At 41.7% G+C, this 12,838-nt stretch overlaps 1 protein-coding gene across 1 annotated transcript; it reads right to left on the reverse strand.

Moving 5' to 3' along the window:
• Positions 1-846: 846 nt before the first annotated feature.
• On the reverse strand, positions 847-3,688 carry LOC147618061 (vacuolar protein sorting-associated protein 60.2-like). Its single transcript, XM_086775076.1, has 7 exons — positions 3,450-3,688; positions 2,955-3,106; positions 2,771-2,864; positions 2,405-2,476; positions 2,207-2,318; positions 1,633-1,796; positions 847-1,080 (listed from the first exon to the last, which is right to left on the reverse strand). The coding sequence occupies exons 1-7, from the start codon at positions 3,522-3,524 to the stop codon at positions 1,024-1,026; spliced, it is 726 nt and encodes a 241-aa protein (XP_086631202.1). The 5' UTR covers positions 3,525-3,688; the 3' UTR covers positions 847-1,023.
• Between the last annotated feature and the right edge of the window lie 9,150 nt (positions 3,689-12,838).

A 12,838-nucleotide genomic window follows, 5' to 3' on the forward strand; every position in this document is an offset into this window, starting at 1 on the left:
TGAACCCTTCCTCCATTCTACCCGATACATGCCAGCCCAAAGCACACCAACCAAGCAAACGAGGATTGCAAACATACACGTGTCAGCACATGTCAAACCACCCAACACACATCATCAGAAATCTACATTCTGATCAAGCTCTTATAAAGAGCTTCAAGTACATTGAGTAATGAAAAGAGCACACATACAGAGTACATCAATGCATGGAGGGAAGCCAGCCACACACATATGGTGAATATGCTTTACTGCTCCCTCAGCATTGCCCAGCTTAGAAGAAAATTCATAGCTTTAAATTTGCAATAAACGCCCTAAACTATCAAGACCAATATCTCTTTATGGGTGATTGGATGAGTTTGATGAGGCTGGACAGCAGACATTCCACTCCCATGAGGGACAGCCAGATGACATTTCCCCTTTACACAAACAGGGGTAAGCCCCTCAACCATATAAACCTAATGTAGTAAACCCTTATACAATGATGTATTGTGGCTATCCTGACATCGTTGTACCTAGTGATTTCCTCTCACTTGCAGATGCAGATGGCCTTCCCAATCCATCTCAAATGCATGTTTGTAGCGAATGAGGACAATAGCTGGGTGGTTCAGGTGGCACACTTCTCCTCCCAAGACACAGGTTCAATTCTGGCCACCCCTTCCCCTCACTCCACAAAAGGGGGTTAAAAAGTCTGTTTCTCCCTCACAAAACAAAACAAATTGCATGTTTGTTCCTACCATTGCTTTCTGTAACAAAATCAAGAGCACCCTCGAGAAGCAGAATACCATAATTCAGGAAGATCTCCATAAAAACACTTCAGCTGCCCTCTCCAGTGAGATGTACCAAGGGCAGTTTCAACAGTAAAAAAATAAGCATACAATTATGTCCATACACATGAATTCATATACAAAGCCACCACATTCGAGCTCACTCAGAATCACAGACCAGTCCAAGGCAACAAGCCAACATTTGAAGTTACGCAACTTGGTATTGCGGATTCTTGCGCATTTAGTTCTTAGATGAAACAGGCTATGTCCGAATCGATGACCTGGGTGGAGCTGGAAGTCCAGGTTCATCAGGAGCAACCTGTAATGGCAAGACAACTTTTAAGTAACCCCTTGAAGCTGAAAATTCTCCAGCATCAAAAATGTTGTCGGCTGAAGTGAAGTGTGTGCTGACGTATTTATAGCAAACTGAAACGGTGAATCACAGAGCATGCAAGCTTCATCTTTGTCGTTAGTTTTATAATTATCTTGCTAAATACAGAAGTGGCCTGCCTATGTATTGGACTTTACAGCTAAAATCGTCTCTTAAACACTGGTTTTGATAGCTTCTGGTCATCTCTTAACCATGCAATGAAGTTAGCAACGATGCTCACAACCACATGACCTCCTGGATCGGTCTCACATGACATTCTTGCTACTTTGTGTCCATGCATGTGCATGTAAGTAGCCACATAAATGCACATGATGTCTGTCTGCAAAGATGCCCCAACATGCATGGACACAAAGTAGCAAGAATGTCGTGCCTGAAGTGCATTACATGCTCCACTACTGAAGTATATGATTCGAGCCTGATGCGCATGGAATGACACCCTTAGTGCTAGAAAAAGCAAAGATGAAAGTCAGATTCTAGAACCTGTGGAGTGTGTTGTGGCACGCCTGTCGTCACACCTGTCGCCTGCCCTCTCGGTGCTGAAGGTAAAGTCAGTTCCCGCTCTACTTCTGCATTGTCTGGCTTAAGGACTGCTCTTACTTCAGTGCGTTTCTGAGTTTTGATTTCGGCCTCAAGTTCATCTAGTTCTGTACCCAAATTGGTCAAACCACCACTCAAAGTGCAATACTCAATAGAGTTACTCTGTATATCAATCAAAATCCTAATCACGCATGCATGTGTCACTGTGTCCGTCACGGCGTGTATGAGTGCGCACACGCATGCGTGCACTTGCATGCTTGCAAACATACATGTAAACAGTAAACCATAAACACGCGAGTTAAACTGCCACCCAAACACAATGGCATAGTTGCTGCGTTTAGACCCTATATCCTAAACATGTATGTATATCATAGGTAGATATGTATATCACTCTGTAAACAAATGAGTCAAATCACCACTCAAAACACAATAGGGCTATTCTGTATAATTTCATCTATTAGGCCTAACTCTTCAGAACTTATCCACAGAAACTTCCAAGGTAACCCAGAAAAACTACCTCCCAGAAGGTCATCCTCATCGAGATGATCAGGGGCGCTGTGACCTTGCACTAGCGAGTCTTGAATCTCATTGCTTTCCTCTACAATGTTTGTTATCACATCTTGCAATTTCTGTATCACAAATCCAAGTTAGACTCCCGACCACATCGCCAAGTTAGCAGCAATGTAAAGAGATTGTGGATCTCAAGGATACTCACATCTACATCATCAATATTCAGCATCTTCATCGTTCCTTGTAAGTCTTTGCTCCCTGCTTTCACTGCAGCCATCTGCACAACTCATCGGAAACCAAACATGATAAGATGACACAGAAAGCCTGCTGTAGGTCCTTACAATGTTTTCCCCACAGCCTGTCGATGTCTCATCATTAAGGCCGAATACACAACCACCACTCCCCGTCAACCTCCCTGGGGGTCAAAGGGGAGCCATCCAGGCTGCCCGCCACTATGAAGGATGGAGGGCTGACTTCGCCCATCCAACTCCCCGCCTGGTAGCATGGACAAGGATTGTGTGTATCCAGCGAGAAGAAATAATGGAAGGCATAACAAAAAGCCATGTCTCACCGTCTCCCGAGCATCCTTTATGCCTTCTGTTGCAAACGAAACACGCTCCAGCTTGAAGCTTTGACTGTATAGCATGTCTCTCTGAGCCTCATACCTGTTTGGAAAGCAAAAACATACAGTAAACAGATGACAAGAACCAGCAAACCGATATACTCTGAACAGTTTTCTTGAACCATGTCCGTACATCTTCTTCTGCTTCAGAACCCGCAATGCACGTGCTTTGAGAGCATCCTGCGCCGCTCCCGGCCTCGTCTTCTTGATCTGCTCCTTGAAAATCAGAAGTTCCGCATCCAGCTTCTTGATCTTCTCATCAGCAATGTCTCCTCTCCTGTTTATCTGCACATATTTTTGCACAGAAACAAGGGCAGATTTATGTACCTTTCAGTAAAGAAATACTTCCTTGAAGAAAGAAAGCAGTACAGGCTTCATCCGCCATGAATTTACGCAGAGGACATGAAAAAGAGCAGTCTTTTGCAAGGAAGCAGGCTTGGAAAATTCATCATCTTCCATTGATTCGCACAGAGAACGGGGGAAAAAGCAGTAGAACAAGCATTCACATACGTTGAGAAACTGAAGATCTAGCGAGAAATAAGGTCATCTTACATTGCAGAATCAACAGAAACTCTGTGTGCGTGTGTGTGTGTGAGAGAGAGAGAAGAAAACGGAGGGCAGGGGGAACCTTTTCTGTGGCCTCTTCGACTGTCACAGGAGGCGGCTTCTCTTTCTTCTTCTTGAATCCGAAGATCTTCTTCATGGTTTCCCTGCTACTGCTGATTCTGCTGCGGCCGCGCAGAGATCAAGCTATGGCGGAAGATGAAGAAGAAGAAGAAAAAGGGGGAGAAGGGTAGAAGAAGCAGAAACGATCAGGAGGGATGGGATTGCAGATGATGAAGAAAGAAATGAGGAAAGGAGGGAGCCGCTACCCAACAGCACAAAAATTTCAAATGCCAGAAAGCCGTTTCTCATGAACAAAAAGTCTCACATGAAATTCTTCCTTTCACGGTAAGGGTGGATACAGACCTCCACAATACCATCCAACATGTGGGCAGCCAAAAAGTGCCCCTCGCACTCTTGAATAAAGTGCCCCTCGCACTCTTGAATGGGCGTACCCCATTACACACCAACTGCCCATGCCTGTGTTTATTAAAAAAATGACTGCCCATGCATGGGCGCCCCCTTTACACAACGTGCATCTCCACCAGCATGTTAACCTGCGTATACATAAAGAGCCTGAGTTAGTGCGCGCTAATCAAAGAAGATGGTAAAAATACAGAAATACAGAAATATGGATTGATCTAAAATGCTAATCAAGAAGATGGTAAAAATACGGAAATACAAAAATAGGGATTGAGCTAACAGGCTTCAAAAACAGGTGCGATGTCGCTTGAGCTCAATTGCTTCATCAAAGTAGCTTCAAAGTGTTTATGCCTGGGTTTCAAATACCTAGATGTCACTTGAGCATAAGGTGTTTATGCATGATCTTCAAACTGTTTATGCTTCAGCTCATAGTGTTAATGCAATGTCGCTTGTATTGTAGCAAGAAGTATGGAGTGTATTGTAGCAAGTGCGACGGGAAAAATGTGTGTGTGATCAAAGTATTAAAGCAAGAGCACTACACACTGAGCACCCATGGCAGAGCCACATAATGCTTAATTTAGCACTCTAATCAAGCTACATAACACACAATTTATCACTCTAATCAAGCTGTACCTTCACTGCACAAAACATTATCTACTCTATTTTGTTATCATCTCTAACAAAGGAGCACTGGGCAAGGGAAACAAATACATGATGAGATTGCAAGAGCGGCTATTGCACAATGATATTGTGATGGGTAATGATTTTGTGAACATGTATGCAAGTGTGGTGCTCTTGCAAAGCCACAAGGTGTGCTCTAATAGCTCTGTTGCTAGGATGTTATCCTTTGGTATGTGCTATCCACATAACAAAGCCAAGGCAAACTAGTGCTGAACTGTTTTGCACAGCATCAAGGTAGATGCGCTGATCTTTGCTTGCATCTTGATTGCATGAGGTGTAGAAGCCACTAACATGTGCAATGCCTTTTTCAACTAGTGCATGTTGCAGAAAAAACAACATGCAAAAACAGCATGCAGCAAAAACAGCATGTAGAGAGCAGAAAATATAGATAAGCAGAACATGCAGCAAAAACAGATAAGCAGAGAGCAAAAAATACAGAGCATGTAGCAAAAAACAGCATGCAGAGAGCAAAAAATACAAACTCACAGAACATGCAGCATGTTGATTTGCAAAAAATACAAAAACAACATGCAGAGAGCAGAAAATACAGATAAGCAGAACATGCAACATATTGATTTGCAGAAAATACAGAGAGCTCCCAAAAAAAAAAACCCAGGCTTACTTGGAGATCGCTCTACAAATCGTACGCTTCTAGAAATCGGTCTGCAGCAATTTTATCATCGCTCTTGGTGGGAAGCCTAGCAGCATGGTCCACCAACGATGTGGCAATTCATAGGATTGGGTGGAGTGACTTACGCCCAAGTTTGGGCAGCCATGTCCCGCTACCCACGCACAGGCAAAATGTGGGCATGGCGTGGAGGCCAGCGTGGCCCGTCGGAGAGGGAGAGAGGAGGCGGTGTGTAAAGACATGAAGCATGGCAGTGTCCCTCATTGGCGCAGCACACTACTAATGCATGGGCACCACTTGTGGTGTGTAAAGAGCCTAAATTTACATGCATTTATCGAGGTGCCAAGGCAGATAGAAGGTAGCAAACAAGTGGGATGAACCCTACAAGTCAGCCACTCGGCCAGTTGGAGTGAACACCACGCCGCGTGATCGTTAAGTGAAGCATGTGTCTGAGCAAAGTCATGGTCTTTGATGCCCATGGCAACCAATGTCCCTATGCTAGAGAGACAGTGAATAGCATGATTTTGTCACCACACGAATGTTGGTGTGAGCACCACACCCAGCTACAGTGCCCACATCGATAGCCCACCGGCAACAAAATACCACACATTAACCCCTCTCATGAGGGATAGGTGTCCTCCATGGGATTTTGAGCTCATATTGAGGGTCATGGGCTCTACTAGACTAGTGCATTGTGGACACATGAAGGCTGATTTAATCGCCTCATTACACAACCTCAAGGCCTAGAGCAAGTGCAAGTGAAGTGTATTTCTTTGGAGCATGAGAATGCATCCCATGAACTTATGAAATGGTTGTCAACAAACCTCCCTCTTCATGTGCATGAAGTGGGCACTTGCTCTTAATGGGCAATCTAATCATTACCTCAATTGATGAGGCGCTCCTTAAGTGTGTAAGGGGGTCATCCCCGGCATGCTTCAACTATGGAACATTTCCATAGAAAACTACAAAAAGTACAATTATTGTAATTGCCTTTAGAGTGTGGTCACACATAAGATCAATTTCTAAGTCGGGTTTTGAACATGATTTCAATATTCCATTGTACAACTCTGACACTACCAGAAAGGACATTTTGTCGCTTAATGAGAAAATTTTATGTAAGCAAGTTTGATGGGATGTGAGATATGAGGAGATTGTTGCATTCCTCTCTTTTTTTCTTTCTTTTCCAAGAAAATATCCATCTATTAGTAGAAATTAGAAATGTCATGACTAAAACTCTCTTAAGGGAGCTACAAATTTAGAAATTTGGGAGGGGGGGATTGTGCTTCCCCCATAGCTAGCCACATTCAGAGGGAGGCTACATTGAGAGGAGGGAGGGAAACCAAAATTAAGGACATGTAATGCCAAGTGACAATGCCATCCACTTAGGTGAAGAACCTACTTGGACTCCAAGTGCAAAAGAAGGTTTATTGGCATTGGTGCATGCTCTCTGAGTTACACACCATGTGCTCTAATCTCCATCAAAGGGTGTGAGTGAGGCCCATTGTATTCCACACTAACTAAATGTGCCATGCTACAATGTTGCTCATGAGTTCCCATGATTAATTAGTGTGAGTCTAGGTGATCCAATGTGTCACTAGGGCATTGGTGGTGGCAATGATAGCAATGATCCCAACGTGAGTGATCCTAAGCACAAGACCTTGTAGGCCTCTTTGTAAAGGAGTGTCAGACTCACCTCCATAACCGATGTGATGGTCACTTATGTGGACAACCCAAAAGGTCCATATATCCAAAGTGAACAAGTGTAAGGTCTACCACGAAACGTGGTGTACCTTTAGGAAAACCCCCAAAGGCAATGTCATGGGTATCCTAGGGGGAATTGTCAGAGGCACAACAACCAATGATCTAGAGATGAGTGAACCACAAGACTTTTGTGTGGACAATGGGTGACCAGCAGGATGACCTGGAGAAGGAAAAGTGTGCTCATCCTCGACCAAAAAATATCCTAGAGCCTCTTCCAAAAGTTGACAGAAAGATAAAGCGGGGAAATAACTTGGACCCTTTGTCAAAGATTCACACTAACCATTCTCAACAATACTATGCCTTCACAATTTTTCTTAGGCTTTATTATGCTCACTTGGTGGATGTATTCATCTTAGAGCCATTTATAATGGCATCTAATGTCATGTATTGACATGCATTTAAGCATGATACATGGTAAATTAAATAGCTCACTTGATGAGAGTTCTCTTGCATTGCTCTCTAGTTTTACATAGTAAACTACATTATAGCTTGTTGCATATAGAATAACTTTACATCAACTGTTGGATTATCTTGTTATAAAAAGGCAAAATGTGTCATACATTATGTTGAATGCCTTCACCATTGGGATCTTCAAGATTCTTCATGGATCTTGAGATAGTTTATTTGCCACATACCAAGGCGAAAGTGTGTGGATGGCCAACCTTTCTTAGACATTTAGTCACAGTAGAAATCTTAGTGCTACATCAAAAAGTTTTCTTCTATAAAAGTTTTATAGATAGTCATACCCAAATGCAAGTTATGGAGTAAAATTGGGATGCTAAAATTCAAGAAATCACAAAATTACATGTGTGTGTGTGTGTGTGTGTATGCAAGTTCTATGCTAGAGCTTGTGTTTGTAGCTTAACATAGATACACATGGAGAGAGAGATCAAGAGCTCGTTAAGCTCATCGGTGTGTCCCCCTCATCTAATTGAGGTACAAATTCATCATTACAATTGATGAGAGTCTCCAAATTTGTATGGCACACCTCATTTTTCTATATGTGAATTGCCCTCTAGATATAACTACACCAATGCAATTATGTGGAGGATGCTAGACGTGAGGTGTATATAGCCTCCTTTGTTGATTGAGGCACATCAATAAGCTATTGGTTTTCCCTTGCTAAATAACCTCTTTCTTATTCACTTGTGCGAGAGATGGCATTCTCTTTTGGTGAAAAATAACTTCAATAGTGCTAAAATCTCATTTATGTGTTCACCCGGATTCCATCCCTGAAATTTGGCTTAGAAGATAAGCTAGATTGGTGTGACCCTTATAGCCACAAGTAATTAGCCTTAGTCTAGTTCGATAAGTTCTAGGACTTTAGGATCATAAAAAGTGTAATTACATTTTCTAGCACCCTTAGGATCTATAGTAGCAAGGGGGTTTGAAGAGTTGAGACCACCAATACTCTAGAATATCAAAGAGTTACCTATGACTTAAAAGGGGGTAGCCTTGCTAATGCGACCAAGGAGAGGACCTTGATCATGGCTTTTTCATGAACTCATATGTAAGTACTCCCCCCTCTAAAATCTCTATCTCTGTAGGAAGACACACTTTAGGCTTGCATCTAATGCGACCAAGGAGAGGACCTTGATCATGGCTTTTGCATGAACTCGTATGTAAGTACTCCTCCCTCTAAAATCTCTATCTCTTTAGGAAGACACACTTTAGGCTAACATGTCAACCACATGGGATTGGCTCATCTTTATGATATCTGGGATGAACCTCCTTCAAGATGGAGGAAGGAACATCAACTTAAAATAACTTTTAGGTATGCTAGAGTAGATGGAATCTTGGTAGATTAAGCCCTCCTCAGAATCCTTGTCCTCCTTGTCTCCACTTCCATCAATGAAATTACATGGCCCAAGGATTGGCTCTACTAACTTTCCAATGGGCCCACTCACTACTCACATAGTGGTTTCTGTACAAATAAATGGTAAAGTCTAACATGAATGTGAATTTTCTATACATTAACATGATATGGAATGTGAATGTGATAGGCCCATGATGGAACCCCTCACTAACCCACATAGTGGTTTCTACACAAATAAATGGTAAAGTCTAACATGAATGTGAATGTGCTATACAACAACAAGATATGGAAGCTCAAAGAGAGTTGTGAGATTTGGTAGGGGACATGGAAGCTCAAAGTGAATGTGCTATACAATAAGAAGATATGGAAGCTCAAAGAGAGTGGTGAGATTTGGCAGGGGACATGGACAACATTGTAGGACTTGCACATCCCTCTAAGAGCTAAAACCTTCATGTGGAAAAAGTAATTATGTGAGCCCTTTCCTTGGGGCCAAAGATTCAATGAAGAAGCATGGCATTTGGTAGGTGCCCCAAATGTGCCTTTGAGGATAGTTAGCATGCATTTGGTAAGTGCCCCAGATTTTCCTCTGGACTAAGTCAAACAGGTGGATCCTGCCCTTGCTAGGATATAGGTGTAGCATTTATATGGTAGTGATGTGTGGACATAGGCTAATGATGGGCCAGTGCACCTTTTCCCTCTTTAGGAGGTTTTTTCCCTCGAGCAAATGTATGCACTCTTATGAGTGTGTAAGTGACCTTATCATGTCACTTCACTCATTCTCTTCAATCTTCTTTGAGCGTCATGCTTCTATCTCTCTCTCTCCTTGCTTGTTGTGCATCTATGTGTGTGTTGCTACATTGATCTTCACTCCAACAATTGGTATCAGAGCTTGGTTCTCACCTCCTTGTCATCTCCTCGAGTTGCTTTTTTGATTTTCTCAAATTAAGATATCATCTTAGGTGGAGAAGGTATACCATATAGTATTGTGTTAACTACATTTACGGAGAAGGTATACCATATAGTATTGTGTTAACTACATTTACGGAGTTTTGGGGTGTTTCGGAGCATTTTGGGGCTCATTCGCATGCGATAAGGTTTTTGCAGGCATCCCGAGGGAGTGTCGGTTTGAACTATTTTCGTTCAATTTTGGGTGTTCTACACAACAACATCATTTTGCTGTGTAGACAAGGTCGTCGTCATTTTCGACATCGCATTTTTGAGTTCATCTTCAATACCTTCAACAACATCATCAACATCATCAACAACAACATCATTTTGCTGTGTAGACAAGGTCGTCGTCATTTTCGACATCGCATTTTTGAGTTCATCTTCAATACCTTCAACAACATCATCAACATTATCATCAAATTCTTCATTCCTGCTAAGTATCATTTTCACACTCTACACTGCAGTTTTTCATACACTTTGTAGGTTTCCATCATCATCAGTGATCTACTGGTAGCCATTTTAGTTGCATTCCTCATTGGGCATTGATAGTACCTACATGTAGTTGAGATATTTGCATTATGTGTCAAAGATTGGTATTATTTACAGATAGAATGGCAAGCAATGATGTATTTGGGATGCTTTCCACTTAGGATAAGCTTGACATGACCAACTAGTTCCATGTATTAATTGTCAAAGGGATTTAGAATGTTGTTATTGACATTAAGGCATGCCCTGTCTCGCCAACACAATAACATTGTACATGTACTCTGGATGGTGATACAAGTTCTAATGTAATTGTTGCATCTGCTTCTGTACCTCCCACAACAAAACAAGCCAGGTGGGATGGCAGGGATGCACAGGCACATGCATTAGTGGCACTTTCAATGAAAATGAGCATTATTCCTCATATTCACTTATGTAAAACTACGAAGCATGCTTGGGATGTGCTTGTTACGCCTTATTAGGGGCACAACAAGGTAAGTGGCCTACTTGCACAAGTAGTTAGAGTCCAAGCATATGAACAAGGGAGATTTAATGGATGAGTTCCTCACAAGGATTAAGATCTTATTAGGGAGCGGCTAGTATGTATTGATGAGGCCTATTTGGTGGACAATTCTTTGGTATCTACTGTTCTCATGGCTCTACTAGATTCATACGAGGGTTTTACATCTACACTTTGGCTAATGATGAAGGGTAACCCCAATGTCCTTACTTTTGATGAGTTGGTTGTAGTGCTCTTATAAGAAGAGTAATCTCAACAAAACAAACTAATATACATGTGGGAGATCAGGCATTTGCTACCAGTTAAAAAGGTGAAGGCAAAGCCTTTTCTCAAGGTGGCTATAAGCCATAGGCAGAATCATCCCAGTCTTCTAGAAAGGATGCTTAAAAGAGGGGTGATAAGCCTAAGAAGAAAGGAAAATACAACTAGTATTGGAAGCTAGGCCATTACATCAATGAATATAGAAAAATGCTAGAGAGAAGGAAAAGAAGAAAGAGTCGAGCATGGGTGTGGCTGATGCATTGCTGAAAAGAAAGAGTGAGTGAACTATGCATAGGATGATTGGGCATTCATTGTGCACTACAATTATGATCCTTATGTCCATGATATATGCATGTCAATGATGATCAGCATATCTGGTACTTTTATAGTGGTGCTAGCAAGCACATTACTTCTTAGCATGATTTATTTTCCTCACTTTAGTGTGCTCCTCAAGGAGGAAATGTCATATGTGCAAATAAATCTTTGTGTCCAGTAAAAGGAGTTGGTAAGGTTATTCTCATTACTGCAAATGGTGGGACAATCTTTCTCTCAAAAGTCTTGTTTCTATCATGCATCAAAAAGAACTTGATGTCGGTCTATGCCATTGCTAGGGTAGGCCTAGTGGTCAGATTTGTTGATGGATAGGTGTACGATTCATGATCGGAGTGATGGAGACATCACCGTGGTATATCTGGTACTCTAATCTATGGGATTTTTACAGGTTGGATAGTTATGAGAGATTGGCATATAATACTTGTTCAGTAACTACCACATGTGCTATAAGTGACGTGGAGCTATAACATGCCCACTTTGGTCCCTTGACTTTAGGAAGCCTATTGTACCTTAAAAGGTAAGAGATGGTGTCAGAGTTCTAAAGCTTGAGGCTGATGTCAAACATGTATGTGAGGAAAGATGGATTAGTTAGGGCTATTGAGAAATTATAGCTTATATATAGTGATGTATGTTATCCCATGAGGACACAATCGGGGGATATCTCCATTACTTTTATTGATGACTACTCTAGGCACACCTGGGTGTGTCCATTGAAGGAAAATTAATAGGTTTTTACATGCTTTAGATTCTGTGTTTCTATGGCTTTACATGTAAAGTTGGCACCCTTTATATAGATCGAGGGGGGGACTCTATGCCAAAGAAGTTTCATGTATATTTATTGAAAGAGGCATAAGCCATCGATGCGTAGTGCCTTATATGCCACATCAAAATGGTGTGGTTGAGAGGAAGAATAGATCTCTCATTTATATGGTATGTTACATAGTTAAAGGCCAAGATTTTCCTCATGTTTTTTTGTCTTAAGGCAGTTACGTGTGTCACTCACGTGCTAACATGTGCTAAACAAATGCCCCATGAAGGCCTTGTAGATAATTGCCCCTTATAAATCTTGGAATGGTAGGAAGCCCTCTCTACCTTATTTGCATGTTTTTGGATATGTTTTTGGTTGTCTTGGATATGTTTGGAGGTAATTACATGTGCAACTTATGTGCTAAACAGATGCCCCACCAAAGCCTTGTAGACAATTACCTCTTATGAAGCTTGGAATGGTAGGAAGCCCTCTGTGACTCATTTGCATGTTTTTGGTTGTCTTGCTTATACTCTTGTACCTGAGAAACAACACAATAAGCTAGATGATAGGGCAGTAAAATGTATTTTGTGTGATACAACTAAGAAAGCAAAGGGTATAGACTCTACCATCCAACCACAAAGCAGATTTTGGTGAGCGGAGACGTTCTCTTTATTGACAAATTAAGTAATCCCATGCTTTTATGTAAAAAATAGTAAAATGAATGCTCACAGGACATCTTTGATAAACTCCTACCTTTGTACAATGCTAGGGAGCCATATGTGGAGCAAATGAATGCTCAAAAAGTTACTGCA

This window comes from Cibotium barometz, chromosome 35, assembly GCF_041138505.1.
Source record: "Cibotium barometz isolate CiBa-2024 chromosome 35, ASM4113850v1, whole genome shotgun sequence".
Taxonomy (NCBI): domain Eukaryota; kingdom Viridiplantae; phylum Streptophyta; class Polypodiopsida; order Cyatheales; family Cibotiaceae; genus Cibotium; species Cibotium barometz.

Excerpts from the sequence above, each read along its gene's own strand:
- LOC147618061 (XM_086775076.1), bottom strand. The coding sequence starts at position 3,524 with ATGAAGAAGATCTTCGGATTCAAGAAGAAGAAAGAGAAGCCGCCTCCT. Across the intron at positions 2,865-2,954 it reads GTTCTGAAGCAGAAGAAGAT|GTATGAGGCTCAGAGAGACA; the intron begins GTACGGACATGG and ends CTTTCCAAACAG. Across the intron at positions 2,477-2,770 it reads TAAAGGATGCTCGGGAGACG|ATGGCTGCAGTGAAAGCAGG; the intron begins GTGAGACATGGC and ends TGAGTTGTGCAG.